General features: G+C 47.5%; 1 protein-coding gene across 1 annotated transcript; it reads left to right on the top strand.

The window, feature by feature from the left end:
- Positions 1-3,480: 3,480 nt before the first annotated feature.
- On the top strand, positions 3,481-12,408 carry LOC113933191 (olfactory receptor 10J1-like). Its single transcript, XM_027613060.2, is given in 5 exon segments — positions 3,481-3,526; positions 3,529-3,966; positions 11,471-11,529; positions 11,532-12,083; positions 12,085-12,408. Coding segments are annotated over 5 exon segments (1,419 nt in total).
- The last annotated feature ends 6,566 nt before the right edge of the window (positions 12,409-18,974 follow it).

Below are 18,974 nucleotides of genomic sequence, written 5' to 3' on the forward strand. Positions count from 1 at the left end.
GTAAATACTCTGCATACGACTCTCTCTCCTCTGAGGGGCTCCCTGGTCTTAATGGCTTCTGAGGCCAAGTGGTTCCAGGTTCTCTCAAGTCAACGCTTTGGGGCCATGAGAGATTAATAAACTGCCCTTCTTTCAAGTACCCACGCCTCAGTCTGCTGGTTCTTAGAAAGGGAGCCTCTCCTACTTTGACACGTGTCTAAGAGAAAGGCATAAAGCAGGCACCAGAACTAGGAAACGCCCAGGAGCCAAAGTCCCAGGGAAGCTGGTGGATCTGGGGTCTGATCTGCCTTCAACCTGTGGGAAGGCCTGTCTGGGGCTCACAGCGGGAAAAGCAAATAAGGCTGGGTCTGCTGTCGGCACAAATGTGGGGAGAGTTGTAGGAGAGGCAGGAATGACTGCAGGCAGGCCTCCCCTTGCATCACCTTCCCCAGGACGAGGTCCTCCGCTTTCCCTGGCCGTCCGCAGTGATGCTCTGGAGGGAGGCGTGCAAAGTAGGGCTGCTCGCACGCGGTACAGATGCCGCCGCCCCGGTGTCTGCTCTGTTCCCTGCACCAGGCACGTGGGCTGTGCTCCGTGAGTACTTGTTGACAGCATCTAGGAGTGAGTGAGTCACAGTTCCAGAACATTCGAATTGGAAGGGGCCGCGGAGACCCGAGTGTGAGTGGCTTGCCTAATAAAGCCGCACCCTTAAACACCGCTGGGTCCTGAGGCAAGGGCTCCTCTCCATCTACTGAGCAGAGCAGGACTGCGCCCTGATGCAAAGGCTTCGCTCCTGTGGGAAACCCCAGTCTGCCTACACACACACACTCTGTGGGATTGGGCCGATGAGCCCCCCCGTCTAATGAGATCCCCAGACATCAGGAGATTTGGATCTTGCTGCTATGGCTGTCTTGGGGATAGTCACTGTGGCACTGGGGAGAGAGACCCCAGAGTCCAGGAACATCGTCCTCCCTCACAGCCTACAATCCACACTTAACGGGGCAGGGCTATGGAAGGCACTGGAGAGCCTGGTGCTGCTTTTGGCTTTTCCTACATGGGGCCAATCAGGAGAGGAATTAACCGACAGAGCCTGGTGGGTTCTCAGACCGCCTCCTGGGCCTCCCTTCAGAAGGTTCTGTGGACCTGCGCCTGCCCCGGCTGAGCGGGAGCACTAGCTGCCGTGGGTCTACGCTCTCAAGCCTTACTCTGAAGCCGGCCTGGGGAGAGCTAAGTCGCCCCCCATGACTCAGTAAAGCAGGGATTATTGTCTCCCTGGGTGGGGGCTTCACCGTCGCTGCTCCATTGCCACGGATGCCACCGTTTCTCTTTCTTTTGTCCTGGGAATTCTGTCAAGTGGAAACATGAATGTACAGCCATGCTATCAAACTTCGGGAATAAAAAGCATTATAAATACAAAAAAAAAAAAAAAAAAAATCACTCAAAGGGTTATCCAGACGTTAGCCTAAGAAAATCTCAGGCAGAACTTTCAGAGGGCTTAGTTGGTCCATTTAGCCCAAAATACAGCATTCAGGGCATCACACAGGGTGAGCCAGGGGAACTGGGAACGTGCTGTCCAGCACTCATCCTCTACCACGCTCCTGGTATACGGGCCTGGCCGTGAGCCACGGAACCTCGGACTCTGATGGAGTGAACCTGATCATCCCCTGCACACCAGAAAAGGCCTATTTCCTGAATGTAGAAGTCCCCACCATTTCCTGCCCCCGATACCAACCTGGGGCCAGGCTCACACATCAGGGTTTCATGAGTGCAGGGGCCCACGCAGGGGGTCCGGGACGCGGGGATGCCTGCAGAATCACTGCACTGGGAATGGCTCACCAGCCCAGCCCACACCCACACCCTCCTTCGTCCTGGGGACCCGCTCCCCTGCTGGCATGTTTCCTGCCCAGCCACCTCCTCCTCCTGCTGCCTCCAAAAGCTAGAAAAGCACCCTTGAAACTGCAAGCTGCTGTATACATTCTAGCTGAAGACCAGCCACCTTCTAACCTTGAGCCAGGCTTGGGAGAGGAGAAGTGAGGATAAAAACAATGATCTACGACGTTCATATCTTGACATCTATGCTCATCTTTACCAGTAGTGACCATCTATTGACGGCCTTCTGTACACCGGACCCTCTGCCAAATGCCTTCCAGCCATCTTGTCATGTAATTCTTCCATCAGCCCTCTGTCGTGGAGATCGGTACTGCCTTCACCTTACATGGGGAGACACTAAAGCCTGAAGGGACAAATGTTTCTAAGGTCACACATGAAGTAGGTGGAGCTGGGGTTTGTTCATGGGGTGTCTGGACCCCAGACCAGCCCCAGCTCCATCCAAATTTCGGAATCTAGAACTGGACAGGAGGTGGGAAGTGGGGACTGGGTTCCTAAGTCGACGATTAGGGAAATCAATGACAAGAACCATCCATGAACATGAGAAAGAGCATATGTGTTGGGGGAGGGGGTGTCTGACATACGAGAACCCAGTAGGGAGTGGGGAAGGGGAGGTTGGGTGAAGGGGCAGAAATTTAATGTACTGTTGGTCTCCTATGTATCAAGAACTATGCTTGGCTTTTTACACATAGTAATTCAGATGATCTCCATAGTAACATTGTGAGAATATATTATTCTATTTTATAGATGAGCAAAGGCAGACAAATGAAGTGAGCAAAGAAAAGCATCCCTCCACTTACACTGGGGTTAAAGCCAGAGACTTCTAAAAACTTAAATATTTTGTTCTTTTTATCAATATTTTCTTATAGTTACTGGTACTTCAAACTTTTAGGATGTTTCAGATGCTTTACTGCGTTTAGAGACTAGAAAACAAGCAGAAATGACCCTCCGCACAGAAGGGGACAAGGGTGTTGAAACCAGTGGTATCTGGGGAACATAGGAAGGAAGTCAAGGAATAGGCTCTGGATCACAGACTGTCCCGGGTCCTCACACAAGACTCTTATCAAGGCGAAAAGCAGTGTCTCCTCACTGCCTCTTCTAGACACTGGATTTTGAACTTGAACCATGAGGAAGGCAATGCTCTGTGCCGTGAGCAGAGCTGGAGCTGACCTCCTCCCTCCCAGAAGCGTGCCTCCAACCGCAATCTGTCCCTGGCTTGAATTCTGGCCTACGTGTGTCCCTTCACAACTGGCTCTGGCAGGTGCTGCCGGACTAAAGCAGGTAAGCTGGGGTGGACATCCAACACTGTGCACTAGAGCCTTCTCTGCTCTGCATCTATTCCAGCCAAGCACGTGAGGTGCTTCTACCACTCTCTGTACATATTTACTCTCTTCCCCAACCCCCTGCATCGGCCCCCAGTGCCAGGTCCCTGAGAACCTTGGGAAGTCCTGGAGAACCCGGCCAGTGTCTGAAAACAGAGAGCTTCGGAAACCTGGAGCAACACCCATTTTGAGTCCCTGCACATGGCCAGTGAGGACCCTGGACCAGCCTCCTGTTTCCAGCCTGGATATTCAAACTTCCCGCTTCGTCTCTTTCATACCCAGATTCTCCTTGATGCCAAGACCCAACTTCACTGCTGTGACAGCGTTCACCTTTTTGGGCGGCAGCACGGACTCATTCTCTCTGTGGTCTTTCTGGTCTTGTACCTGTTGACCCTGGCGAGCAATGCCATCATCTTGACGGCTATCCACCTCAACCGTCAGCTTCACACACCCAGGTACTTCTTCCTGAGTGTCCTGTCCATTTCTGAGACCTGTCACACCATGGCCATCATCCCCCAGATGCTGTCCAGTCTCCTGAGCCCCCAACAAGCCATCTCCATTCCAGACTGTGCCACTCAGCTCTTCTTCTATCTCACCTTCGGCATCAACAACTGCTTCCTGCTCACGGCCATGGGGTACGACCGCTATGTGGCCATCTGCAACCCCCTACGGTACTCGGTCATCATGGGCAAAAAGACCTATATACAGTTGGCAGGTGGATCCTGGAGCATTGGCCTGAGCACAGCCATCATTCAGGTGTCTTCTGTGTTCAGCCTGCCCTTCTGTGATGCCAACACCAACTCCCACTTCTTCTGTGACATCCGGCCCCTAATGAAGTTGCCCTGTGCTGATACCACCATCAAAGAATTTATTACTTTGCTCATCAGTCTGTGCATCCTTGCTCTGCCCATGGTGCTGAGTTTCATCTCCTACGTCCTGTCTGTCTCCACCATCCTCAAGATGGCATCCGCTGAGGGCCGAAAAAAGGCTTTTGCTACCTGCGCCTCCCACCTCAACATGGTCATTGTCCACTATGGCTGCACCTCCTTCATCTACCTCAAACCCAAATCCCCAAATTCCCTGCAGGACAGACTCATCTCCATGACCTACACAGTCATCACCCCCCTACTGAACCCTGTTGGATACAGCCTGAGGAGCAAAGAGGTCAAGGATGCCTTGCTCAGAGCTTTAGGCAAAAAGCCTCTCTCTCAGGTGCTGGCAGTCTCCATAAAACTAACAGTTTGCTGAAGGGGTGCAGTGAGGGAGCCTGTCAGCTAAGAGGCACCAGGTACCTGGTCTAGGCAGCAACTGGAGAGGGGAGGAATAGGGTAAAACAAGGAAGGAAAAGAATAAGAGATGGAGGGGTACCCTAAGACCAATAGATGGGCTTACCAGGCTTGATGAAAACCAAGTAAGAGAAAGACTATTCAGGAGCTGTACTATCAGGTTAGACCTTGTTCCTTTTACCCTTGGCATAAGGGACAGTGAGCTAGTAGTGAGGATGAGAAAAATATATAGTATCTATCACAGGAATTTATGGACTCCGAACCTGGCCTCAGCATGAAAACCAGAAGCACTGAAATAACAGGTTCTCCATTATTTACACATAACACTTTCTAGGCTATATTTCATATGACAATAAAAAAAATTCACTCCATTCATTTACCGTGAGCCTGCTCCTACCCGTGTGGACCCTAGACAGCGATGTCAGACACAGGCTCTGATTGCCAGTTGACAAACTGGTTGAGAAGCATAAAGCAAAAACCGTAAAAGTCGCTTCCCGGATATTGAGGATTGCAGAAGAGCCCCCGTTTTTCACATCCCATCCCCCCTCGTCCCTGGACATCTGGGTGATTTAAGGAACTCCGGCTGCTCTGCCCAGGTCTCCTCCGTGGGCTGGCACCCCCACCCCGACCGACACAGATGCAGGAGTGCCCACTGCTCCTAGCCGCCCCCCAGCCCCATTCTGGACAATCGCCACAGGCTGAAAGGAGGCTTTCTCAGGAGGGACCCGTACCCCACTCCCACCCAGGAGGTACAAAAAGCCACCCACCATGCCTCAAGGTGAGACTAACTCTAGAGTGTTCCATCAGATCAGGCTGCAGGGAGACTGTGACTGAGACGACGTCCTGGCTGAGCTCTACCCCGTCCCGCCTGCTTCCCTCACCCCATTTTCTGAGTGTACACCCTCCGTCTCCCACACGGGGGCAGGGGCAGGTTCTGCGTCAGGTCACCTGACCTATGTCAGGGGCGCCCCTATCTATCGGGCAATCACTCCGGGTCCACTGCTTGGGCCGGTGTCTCTGTTTCTGATGCACCTAGAACAGTGCTTGGCACAGAGCAGCTGCTCAGTAGTTATGACAAAAAGGAAGAAAAGGTGAGAAAGATGACAGCTATGAGCAGCTAAAATACAACTGGCATCAGCAGACAGCTCTCTTCTCCCTCTTTTCTTTTTGTTACTAGATGACTTTCAGGTTGTTTGGCCCCACTTGTGACAGCCCTTTTGGTACATTTACTGACTGCATCCTACACAGCCAGCATTAATTTAAGCACTTTATTCATTTAATCCTATTAATCTAGGAGGTAAATATCTTATTAAACTTATTTTACAAGTGAGAAACCTAAAGCCTGAAAAGAAAGTAAATTCCTCAAGGTCATAGATCTAGTATGTGGAACCTAATCAGGACCTGAAAACAGGCAATCCAGCCCCAGAGTCTATAGCTGCATTGTGGGCTCATGCTGATTATTTTAACCAGCTCTTCTCCTGTAAAATAATTGTAGAAGGAGCTCCATACACTGTGGATTTACACATAGCTCAAATCCTGCTAGAACATCCTTGGGTCTTGGAAATCAGTCTGTAAGTTCAGAAATTACATAATGTAGTATGCTTTTCCCTTGAAAACCTTGGTGCATCCTTTCCCCACTCAGCACAGCCCTAAAGATACAGAGAGTATAAAGTGGGCCAAAGACCACTGGAGGGTGATGGGTTGATAGGGCTCATGCCCATCAGATTACTAACCCAGTACCCGTCTACTTCTCCACCCTCATGACCCAAGGTCGGAGATACTTATGCAGTAACATTACAGGTGGAGCATCTATAGACTACATAGATGGAGGCTTTGGGGCCAGAGAGGTACATGTCCCAATCCTAGGCCCACCATTATAAGCATGTGTTCTAGCAAAGTGACTTAACCTAGCCGGCCTTCCTTTTCTATCTGTGCACTGGGGCCAGCAAAATCAACCTTCCAAGGTTATTGGGAGGACATGAAAATCTTATGGGCATAACATTTCCTGGCTCATGGGAAGCAGCTGAGCTGTTAGCACCTCCTCCACTTCCCAACCCCACCACTCACTGCTCTCTAGGTCACCCTAATATGGACATGCAGCCAGCTTTGACAACTGAGGTCTCATTCACAGAATGAGCTCCCTCTTCCTGGGAGGGACTTTGCAATGGGCCCTCCCCACCCACCTCCCATCTTCCCCTACTCAGTAGTCTCTGATCCCATAGTTCAGCACACAAAACCTATTCTCCCAGGTTCTTGCAAGATTCACTTCCTGGCTATACCTGCCATGTGTTAATAAACCACTTCCCTTCCCTCTCAGTTCCTACCCCAGACTCCCTTCCCCTGTGTTCTGCCCACCTGCTGGCCTGTCCACCACTTCTCCTGGTGTCATCCCCATTTTTCTCCTGGTTGCCTTGAGTCACTGCAAGAGTCCCAGGATTCAGAGGTGCGGTCTTCAGATGGAGGCTGAATACACACTAACAAGAACATGTACAATTCCTTTTGTGCCATAATCCATTTGAAAGCACCCATTACTAAATTCATAGAAAAAAATTCTGAAAAAGAGAACCATCCATAGAGACATTCAGTACAACTATATTGTTTTGACTATTATAAAGCTGGAGATCCACAAATATTTTAAAATTAAAAAGGAGTTTTCACATGTACAAAACTAGAGACCCCAGATCTGGATGAGAAGGATAAGGTTGGGGTGTGAGATGAGACATAACTTCACCGCTATGGACTGAATCAGGTCCCCCAAATTCATAATGTTGAAGTCCCATCCCCACTGTGATGGTATTTGGAGATGGAGCCTTTGGGAATTAGGTTCAGATAAGGTCATGAGGGTGGGGTCACGATGGAACTGGGGCCCCTTAACAAGAGACAGCAGAGTTCTCACTCTCTCCATCATATGAAGACAGAGAGAGACCACCATCTGCAATCCAGAAAGCAAGACTTCACCAGGAACTGAGCCTTCTGGCACCTTAATCTAGGATTCTCAGGCTCCAAAACTGTAAGGCACAACCGTCTGGTGGTTAACCACCCAGTCTATGGTTATTTTGTTAAGCAGCCCAGATATGACATTCAGGAACAATGTTGACCTCAGCTAAATCTGTGGTGAGCCCTTCTCAGGGTTCTGAAACCCCCGTGACAATTCTAGTGCATCATTAGTAGGTCTAGACCAAATTAATCCTAAATTAATGTGAATGGCATGAAGGAGCCACGGTAAGAGCTACCAGAATCTGGCCCCCAAACAATGTGGTCTGCAGAGCTGAGGGAGTTTACAGCAGGTGTTCCTGGCTGTCCCCCAGCTTTGTCTCTGTAGCTACCCCACATGCTCATTTCTGTCTCGTGCCAAAGTCCAGTGAGTTTACTGTCGACAGTGGAGTGTCTTCCTCATAGCCTCTCATCTGTGAAATGGGAATACTGCAGACTTCAGAGGTCATGTGAAGGACAGAGGCAAACATGTGTTAAAATGGTCAATAAGTATTAGTTGATTCTGAAGCTCAACCTCTTGTTTTCACCAGGCACCACATTTTTATACCACGTACCCAAGTGCCCCATTTCCAAACTCTTCTTAATTTGTCCCAAAGCAAAGGCATCATGAAGCATTGAGCTATTTTATTCAACTTTCCTCCCTCCCTGTTGTGTTCCCATAGCCACCAATCACACCCAGTGGCTGACCATTCACAGCGGTCACTTTGGTCAACTTATCCGTTCCAATAGGAAGCGATGCTTATTTGCATGTCAGGGAGTTGGCACGAATGAACCTGAGGACAGCAGCTTATGAAATGATTGGTCCTCTCCTCTCCCTTGATCCCCACACACTCAGTTATAAGGCCTACCGATTCACCTCAAATGTCTCTCGTGTCTGTCCCTCCTCCCTGGACCACTGCCACCCTTCTAGATCAATTGCAATTGATCTCTGATCTGACTATGCCATCGCCACCCTCGCTCATCTGTCGGCCTCTTCTCATCAGCCCCAAGCCCCCCTCTCACAGCCGCCCCATTGATTCCGCAGGGAAGCAAAGTCGGCGGACGGGCAGGAGGAAGGGGCAGAGCAGCGGGTGGTAAAAGCTAGCAGTCCTTAAGGGCCAGTTACTATGGGGCTTTGAAACCCCTGAGCAGAAGGAATCAGTTAAATCACTTGAGAGGCCCTTAAAAGTGGTAAAATCTGAATACCCTAAGACCTTCTGTAGCCTGGTCTTTAGCCACAGAATCTTCTCTGTGATCAGCCGGAGTCTAATCCAGGACCACCACCTCCCTGTCCCACTTACATGCGGTATTCACTGCAGTTTACTATCATTGTCTGTCACCTAAACTACGGGAGCTTTTCAAAGGCTGAAGCAGCATGGCCTCCATTCCCCACTTCCCAGCAACCAGCCTGGGGCTGGGCCGTGCTTGGCACTTGAAGAATGAACGGACACAGATAAGGACACACGTTAAAGGAAGCACATGCTAATAAGCAAGGGATAAGTTAGCTCATAAGAAGTCTTAGGGGAAAGTAAATTTGGCATTGGGTCTCAACAGACTAGAAGTTTGCCAAATGGAGAAAGAGATTCATTCTGGGCATTCAGCACTCATCTCTTTCCTGACCTCAAGAGGGTCTGAGGGTCCTCAGATCCAAAGAGACTGACTTCCACTTCCAAAGACCAGGGAGCAGAAAGGCAGCATGGACGACCCTCCTCAGAGCCACAGCCATGGTGGTCTACTTTTATTCCAAAGGAGAAAGCCAGATTCTTAAACTGAGCAGGGACCTAAGCTTCCCGACACGCAAATTGATAGGGCTCCAAGCTTGAATTTCCTGTGTCTGTCAACCATGCATTTCCAAGGCACATCTGTGCTGAGAGAGTCTAACAAGTAAAATTCAACCAAATAAATCAGCTTTGTCTAATGCTGTGTTTTACTTGAAGCAAAAACTCACCCCCAAGTTCCCAAACTGCTACTCCTGGGACTGGATAAGTGAGCCCCTCACACAATGAGGCCCCCAGATGCCTACTGTCTGCATCCTCCCAGCCTCGGCGGGGGGGGCTCTTGGGATATCTTCAGGGCATGAGCCTGGGGAGCCCTACTGGCTGCTCCTGGGAAAGCATCTTCTCTGGCTGTGAAGGCTTCACACAGAGGTGCCATCAGTGACACCCGCAACACCCCAGCCACCCCCATTCCTGCTAGAGAGCGTGCATCCGCCGCTGCTCAGCCTCCGCCTGTGACGGGCCCTCCCTCCCGGTCACTCTGCTCGTCCCTGCACCTGCTCACTGGGGCCGCCTCCAGCCTGGCGCTCCTGGTGTGACTCAGCACTAGGCAGACAGATGTAAGTACTCTTCAGAAGAGAAAATGAAAAGGGGCTTATTGCCCATGGGTTGGCTTTAATTTATTGTACTTTAATAGCTCTTATCACCATCTCCGTAAGTAAGGTTGTGCTCACTCTTCTTTCCCTTGACTTCCGTGGAAGAATTGCAGGCCCCCAAGGGTGGAGGATGCTAGCCAGGTCATAGCAGCCATCCTACTACCTCACGACAGACAGACATCAGCCAGCTCAGAGGTCACTCTAGCCCAGGGGTCCTCAGGAGAAATCCTACTTGGTATCTGGAACAGGACAATTCTTCATCAGGTGGGACTGTCATATAGATGGCAGGACCCTAAGTGTCATTAGTGGTTGGCCGCACCCATGTTCATCATTAGAACACTCAGGAGCTGTGACCCAGGAGTCATGCCTCCCCATGGCTGGACCACTGCCTAGTGTCTGCCCAGAGGCCTCACAGAAGACCAGTGTCTTTAGCCACATATTTTGATGTCAAATGATTTTCTCTCTTCGGAGATTTCTTCCATTGCAGCTTTACTCTTAGTGTTTTTAGTGTAAATGATTAACAGCTGGTAGCCAACATCTTCTAAGTAAATTTTTATAAACTTGGAGGTCTCCATGCCTAACCTTCATCACTGACGTGGTTTACTTTATGTGAACAGTCTTTCTGGACATGCATAAGCAAATCGGAATATAATTTAAGTACCCTACAGGAACTTACTGCCTAACGGGATAAAAATGTGAAATATTACACAAACTGGACTGAGCCCCATCCTTCAACACAATGATGTATCTTTAGTCTCCGTTCTTCATATTCAGCGTCTGCTTTAGCTTTAGCTGAGAGGTGCGAATTTGCTGCATCTTCCCTGGCACAACTGTTTACCTCTGCAGAGAAGGTGCACGCCTACTAAGTTGTATCAGCTATAAATTTGCCTCTGAGTTTAGGGAAGGCAGAGCTGAAGCAGAGTTTACCATGTAACATGAGCCAGGGCCGCAAACCATCAGCAGCCTTCCATGAGTGGGCAGAGGATGGTGGTCGGTTAAGACCTGCCTCTTCCTCCTTGAAAACAAGATGAACCTGAGTCTGCTTTGCCTCTACATCCTAAAGGATCAGCAAAGGTATGACTCAGTCTTGAAAGGGGAAAAAAAAAGTCTCCAGTCAATCCTTAAATTGTTTCCAATTCTCTAGTTTATCCATAATCCCGAGCTGGTAAGATAGGCAGATGCGGAAGGGATAAAGTTGCAGGGCGTTTGTGCGAGGACAGGGCAGCCCTGGTGGGGAGACAACCTTCCACGTATGTGTTAGAACATCACGGCACAACAGGCATTGATGTACCGATGCCTGCCTCAGTCCCTGAGGAACGGGGAAAGATTTAAATAAGAGGAGAAAAGGAGGAAGGGCATTCCAGATGTCAAGGAGGAAAAGTAGGGTGAAGGGGGAATGTGTGTAGTTATGCTGTGGGAATATGACCAAAAATAAATAAATAAGGAATCCGGGATGCAAAGGAAATTGTGGTAGATGGCCACAGAGTAAAAGTATTTTAAATAAACCCAGAGTTAAACTTTAATGCACTGAGAAATGTATCCCCAGGTTTGCAGCTGAGAACTAATTTCAATCAATTTGAGTAATGTGCTTCAACAGCCTTGCTGAAATTATGCACCTTCTGTTCTTCCACATTTCAGGTTTAGGAGCCGCTCAATGGAGAGAGAGAACCATACTCTCATCACGGAATTTATTTTCCGGGGTTTCTCCAGCTTCCGTTCCGTGAGCACCAGCTCACCCTTTTTGCCCTGTTCCTGGCTCTGTACGCCTTCACCCTGGCAGGCAATGTCATCATCGTGACCATTATCCAAACTGACCGCCACCTCCACACACCCATGTACTTCTTCCTGAGCCTGCTGTCCGCTTCAGAGACCATGTACACACTGGTCATTCTCCCAAGGATGCTCTCCAGTCTCATGGGTATGAACCAATCCATCTCATGGGAAGGCCGTGCCACACAGATGTTCTTTTTTGTAACCTTTGGCATCACTAACTGCTTCCTGCTCACGGCAATGGGCTACGACCGCTCTGTGGCCATCTGCAACCCCCTGAGATACTCAGTTATTATGAACAAGAGAGTGTGTGTCCAGCTGGTGGGGGTCGCCTGCAGCATTGGGCTGATTGTAGCTACGATGCAAGTGACATCTGTGTTCAGGTTACCTTTCTGTGCTACAAAGGTGGCCCACTTCTTCTGTGACATCTGACCTGTGATGAAGCTCTCTTGCATCGATACCACAGTCAATGAGATCCTGACTGTGATCATCAGTAGTGCTGGTGCTCGTTGTTCCCTTGGGGCTGGTCTTCATCTCCTACGTCCTCATCGTCTCCATCATCCTCAAGATCAGCTCTGCCCAGGGCCGGAAGAAGGCCTTCGCCACCTGCGCCTCCCACCTCACGGTGGTCATGGTCCACTATGGCTGTGCCTCCGTTGCCTACCTCAAGCCCAAGTCCAAGAACACCAGGGATCAGGATCAGCTGATCTCGGTGGCCTACACCGTCATCACCCCCCTGCTGAACCCTGTGGTGTACACCCTGAGGAACAAGGAGGTCAAGGATGCTCTGCTCCGGGCCACTGGCAGAAAGCCTTCCTGACAAGATGGGAAACATTCTCCTGCGGCTCTTAGCATCTACTCTCAGCAGGATTAGGAGTAGAGCCATGCACCCTTGACTCCCAAAGACCTGCCCCACAAGGAGGCAGAAGAACAGCACCAGCATCCAACTGTGAGTCTGAAAACTTTAAAGCCCCTGAACAAAGCATTAACCCTGGTTTTGTGGATAAATAGACAAACTAGAACAGGAATTGCCTGGAGAGAGAACAGGTCAGGAGATAGTGTGGGCCCAGGGTTTTTCATTGACTTTTTGGTTTCTAACGAAGACAATAGAGTGGAAAAAGCGGGATCCACGGTATGCGTTTTTCCCTACAATTCCTTCCTACTTAAGAACATGAGGATTTCTCAAACTGGACCCTATTAGAATCTGTTCACACATGATATGTCAAGTAATAAGTGACTGTAAGGATAGGGAGAGTGGTCTCTGGATGGGATAGCAAGGGAAAGTAGATTTCCTCCCTTGGCTGCTTTAATTTATCCTAGTTTCTAGCGAAACAGCTTATTAAAGATGGTGATTGACTACAGACAGTTTAATTAGAGATCCTTGCAATTCCAGATCTTGTCAGTCTTAAGGGTGCAAAGATCCTCCTAGGTCAGTTCAGCTGTTGTTAATTCAGACAGCGTGTAATGGGTAATAGCAATGAAGGGGCCGTGTCCTGCATTCTGGGGAAGACTGATGAAAAAAACCCCACTTGTCTGGCTTCAAGAAGCTCAAACTCTAATGGCAGAGACAAACATTTAAAAGTATGGTTCCAACTTTTTTGTAATAGGTTGTATTATACAAAAGATGGCAGGGGGATGGGAGGAGGGGAAGGAGAGAATGTGTTGGAGATGTCAGGGACGTCTCGGAGACGGGGACCTGCAACGTGAACTGGCTTTAGAACCTTTGTAAGAGTGCCTGATGAACGATTTGTTGGAGAAAAAGAATCCCAAAGAGAACAATATATTCACAGGACCAGAAGGGTAGGCTGGGGTCAGACTGTGAGGGCTTTGTGCACCAAACTAAGAAATTTTAGCTTTAACTTTTAAAAACAATGGAAATCACCCAAGATTCAGGAAAACTAGGATTCAGTATAGGAGGCCTCCGTGTGAATCGTTGGCATCCTTGTCCTTACAAGCCTCAGCTCCGCTGAGATGTGTAAGAAGTTTTATGGATCTCCAGGCTCTAAGCCAGGAAAATTGGGGGAAGTGGGATATGACTAGAGTATTTGGAGGTAATACACAGAAATAACTATGTACGTGTGATGAAGCTGAATCAGATAATCAGAGCATGGAGCAGAGGCTGATCAAGGAGTATCATACAGATTTAGAGTTTAAGGCTCAAGTGAGTACCCAGGGAAGGAAAACAAGGGCCCGCTGTTGAGTCAATTACTAGGCTAGACCTCAGACATGGGGCACCATGGCTCCAGGACACACCTTCCACCAGAATTCAAGGGTGGGCACATTACTCAGAAAAGCCTTCAAAAGACCATACAGAAACCTGTACAGCACATGTATCTGCCCTCAAGACCCCAGCAGAACTACCAGGCCTCTCTCAGGATTAAGAGAAGCAATGACAAAAATCAAACTCTATGTAAGGTTCTCTAGACTCTACAGTGGCTCCAAGTAATTAGGAGAAGTCCTGAACTGACAAAGGAAAGAACAGAATGATTAAAAGCAACGCCATGCAGGCAAAGGGCTTGCCAGTCATTCAACCACCACTCACGGAGTCGTTGCTCTATGCCACATACTGTGCTAGACGTGGGACAGGTCAACAGAAGCCCTGCACTTGCCTGAAGGAGGGAGCTCCCAGCCTTGCAGGGCAGATGGATTTATGCAGAACTCACCACAGTGTAATATAATGGAGAAACAAACAAAATGTGCTTAATATTTAATGACAAACATTGAAGCCTTGGGATATTATTTTGTGATCTACATAAAGTTCTATCTCCTTGGGCAGAGGAAAGAGCCCAGCCTGCAGCAGTTCAGCGGAGTAAATGTATGTTGTCCGGGCACTAGGCTTTTGTTGCGAATGTGTGGGGCTGTCTCTGGGGGCCAACGGCTGCGCAGCTCCGGCCTGGCCTCACTCAGAATACCTGATCACCGTGGACTTCTGGCACGTGGATCACCCAGGTTTTTTCAGAAATCTTGTCTAAAAGGAACAGCTTCACAATGAGACATCATGAAGTCGGAAGTTTCAACAGCCCTCCCCACCTCATGGAGGAACTGGCCACAGAACTTTCTCTGACCTACTCAATGGTTCCAACACTCACAGAATATTTGGCTGCATTCACCACCCAAGAGGAATCCTTCTGGTTCTCTGGGATTCTTGGTCACGGTTCACACTCCGTATCGTGCTGTAGCAAACACCTCTTCCATAAGAAGGTCTCTTGCAATCAGACTTTTTCCCAACCATTATTCTCACTGGGTTCTTAGGACAACCCTAGGAAGGAGGCAGGGATGAGGCTCTCTGCTGTACAAATAAGGCTAAATTTGAAAAAGGGGTGAAAACAGAACTTGAGTTTGTACCAGCTGGCAGACATTTTCTGTTGACCCAGAGTGTAACATCACCCAAGGGCAATTCACAGTACAGATAGGGATGTGCTAGAGAATTCCCTAGAGCCTCAGATTTCCCAAATAAAATGAGACCTTGTCCCCGGAGCTTTTTTCAGAGAACAGAATTTGTTTCCTGTTGGAAGCGCCTCACCCTAGCCAATCAATAGGCACCCCAGAGGAAGAGTGTCTCTAGCAGAAGTTCAAGCTGTAACGTCTTCTTCATGAACAACCAGCTAAGACTTTAGGCAACATGGGCATCCACTTTCCCCAACATAAAAACGAATCAGAAAAGCATTTAGAGCTCCAGAAACAAGCCTGGCACTTAGTTAAGAGGATTAGGTCTGGTGCTGAGTGCTGAGAGTATAGTGGTGAATTATGCTGAATTTCTGACCTCTAGACAGATTTATATGTATATGTAAAAGGCAAAATTATGGAGACTGCACACAAATCAGTGGTTGCCAGAGGTCTGAGAAGGAGGGAAGGTTGCAGAGAGGAAGCACAGGGAATTATTTTAGGACAGTGAAACTCTTCTGCCTGATACTATGATGGTGGTTACGACACTATGCATTTGTCAAAACCCATAGCATTCTGCAGTAGAGTGAACTCTAATGTATGCATATGAAAGAAGAATCATTTTAGGAGACTGAGATCCCAGAATAGAATGCAGGCTGAAGCAGAAGAATGTAACTGTACTACAAACACACAACACAAGGCCACTGAAGGGGGAAAGGGGAAGATGATGACCATCAGAACACTGAAAATGAGCCAAGTCTATGAAGACTAAAAGCAAAAGGAACTGCATGTAAGCACCATCTTCTGTTTTTTAAAGTTGTTACCCGCAGGGGTCCAGGTTAACAATCCTTCCAGTGCTATAAAGGTATACTGGAACTGAACTACATGAAAATGGGTAGCAGATGGTGGAAACCAGGTTTTCCTTGGTTTGTGTGGGACGTTACAGACAAGCAAGAGGAGAGGACTAGAAATGATCTCTGTGGTAATGGATTATAGAAACGCAGATCTTGGTTTCTAATATCAGTCTCCAATAAAAGGATCTAGGAATCTTGGACGAACGGCTCTCCTAGAACTAGGAGAGGAAACATACAAGACAAGCCTGAAGCATTTTATAGGGCCTAAAAGAAAGAACGTGGTCAAACAACTCAACAGTGTAGGGATGGTTAACGGGACACAGTAGCCAATGCTGGGACAACGTGAGCAACTAAGTAGTACCAGATTATAAACCAAAACATAAAATACATACAAGTCCATACTCATGTGATAGAAATACACGGGGGAAAGAAGACAAATCTTCTGGCAAGAATTCCAAATAATGTTCTACTCTCAAGGAGGTAGAGCATAATTGTCAAGAGTAACCTGCACACCCATGGTGACATCCTTCCAAAGGCTAAGGTGGGGAGGTGGGATATAAAGAGTGACTTACTTCAGAACGCCGTAAGGCCACCTTACCCAGGTAGCCAAAATTAACATCAACACTGAGAAGTTCTCTTTGTAGTCTCCCCCCCCGAATCCCCAATCCCTGGTACTTTTTTCTCTGAAGCCTATTTTACCTGCTATTAATTTAGTCAGTCCTACTTTCTTTGGATGTTTACATGATGGTTATTTTCTATCCTTTTATTTTCTATCCTTTTATTGTCTACCAGCCAATATCATATGACAGCTAGTTTCTTGTGGAGAGTATGTAGTTGGGTCATGTTATTAAATCCACTCTCCCAATCTGTTTTAAGGGCACCTATTTAGACCACTTCATATAATTATTGACATGTCAGGATGCAAGTACACTATATTTTGTTTGTTTTTCTTTTTCATGCTCTCCTGCGGGTTATTTGAACATATTTTAGGGTTACGTTCTGGTTTTTCCATTTTTTTTTTTTTAAGATTTATTTTTAGAAAGCACGAGAGAGAGCGAGCACACAGTCATGAGTATGGGGGGGAGGGGCAAAGGGAGAATGAGAGAATCTCACGCAGACTCCGTGCTGAGCTCTGACCCCAATGTGGGGCTCCATCTCACGACCTGAGCCAAAAGCAAGAACCAGACACCTAAACAACGGAGCCACCCAGGCACCCCTTTCCATAACATTTTGAGCAGATCTCTTCATATAGCTTTTCTAGGGGCTGCTCATTTGGGTCAATAACAAGGAATGGGGTACTAGGTCATAGGATAAGTGTGTGTTTAACTTTATAGGAAACTGACCAACTGTTTTCCAGAATGGCCCTACCGCTGTGCTTTCCCAATATGAAAATCCCTGCGGCTCTGCCTCCTTGTAAGCTGTTGCTCTTGTCAGCATTTTTTATTTTAGCCATTCTGATAGGTATATGGTTATCCTACAGTGTTTTGACTTTATATTTATCTAATGGCTAACAAGATTGAACAGCATTTCATGTGTTTGTCATCCTTATATCTTTTTGGTGATATGTCTGATCAAATATTGTGCCATTTTTAACTGGATTGTCTTCCTGCTCTTAAATGTTCAGAATTCTTTATATATTCTGGATACAAGTCTATTGTCAGATAAGTTACCTGAAAATATTTCATGCCAGTCTGTTGCTTGTCTTATTTCACAAAGATTTTTAAATTCTGAAGTTCAATTTATCAATTTTATCTTTAATGATTATGTTTTTGTATTGTATCTGAAAACCTGCTGCCTAACTCCAGTTCATGATGATTTTCCCCTAAAACTTTCATAGTTTCAGGTTTTACACAGACACATCTAGGGTACCTTTAATTTTTGTGTAAGATGGAAAGTTTAGGTCAAAGTTCATTTTTTTACATATGGATATCCAATTATTACAATTTCCTCTTTTAAAAAGGTTATCCTTTCCTCACTGAATTGCTTTGGCACCTTTGTCAAAACTCCATTCTGTTATTTCTGTACTACTGACCATTCCGGTTCAGGAACAGGACACGCCTCCAAGATCTAACCTGCTATACACAAAAGCACACACACCACTACCAAGTTCTGTGTATTGCTTCCTAGTGTCATTTACTTCAATTATGTCTAGGAATTTTGGCAATAGGCCCTGTGCTGACTTGCCCTGTGTTCTTGCAGCCTCCAGAATGGAGAAACTTGCTCAACCTGCATTGCTCCCTATTACCTGACAGCAGAGATAGACTTACTTATGCGTATCGGTGCCCATGAAACCAGCCTGTCCTGCAGCCCCTCTTCTAGACACCACACTAGGAAACGCAAAACACGCCTCTCCAACCTCCTTCACCCTCCTCTCTCCCTATATGAATCCCTTCACAGAAGCTCTATCACATACAACATACCTTATGTAAATGGATTCCTGTAGGCCTGACCCTGACATGTCTGAATCCCAGTGGAAACAACTTAGCCTTAAATGGAGACCCTTACACCACATTCAGACTCTTTTCGTGTGTTTTCACAATGTCATCAATAATGAGAGGACTGGAACCTGAACCAAAAGGATGAGAGCATGAACGGAGGAAAAAATGTCACATATGACATGAGTATTACAAAGAATAAATTGGGCTCTGGTCCCAGATTCAATATGGAGCTTGAAGAAGAGGACAGAATGCAAAATCATTCTTCCATTCTCAGTGGAAAAAGCATGAGGTGATTCTTAAAAAATATGAAATATGGGTGAGTTCAGTTGTAAACATGATGAATTTGAGTTGCTTATGAAGACTAAGTGGAACCACTCAGCAGAAGGTTGGAAATGTAGGTGAGGACCTCTGAGAATAGGGAATGGGGAGCCACCCATAGAAGGTGAAGAGTCAAGCTATGAGAATAAAGGCTTTTTCTGAGGGAGAGGTCACACAGAGAGAAATGGAAGACAGAGGACTGAGACTCAAAACTAATGAGCAGCATTCAAGTGGCTGATTGAAGACCAGGTGGCAAAAGGGGTCCACGTCAACTAGAAAAGGGCTCACTGAGAAGAAGCAAGAGCTTTCCTCTGCTGCAGGCATTACATTAATTTCGGTTTTAATGTAGGCAGTTTTTCCTTTCCTATTAGTGTTGTTTTGTGTATTTAATC

Source organism: Zalophus californianus, chromosome 10 (genome assembly GCF_009762305.2).
Source record: "Zalophus californianus isolate mZalCal1 chromosome 10, mZalCal1.pri.v2, whole genome shotgun sequence".
In the NCBI taxonomy this organism is placed as follows: domain Eukaryota; kingdom Metazoa; phylum Chordata; class Mammalia; order Carnivora; family Otariidae; genus Zalophus; species Zalophus californianus.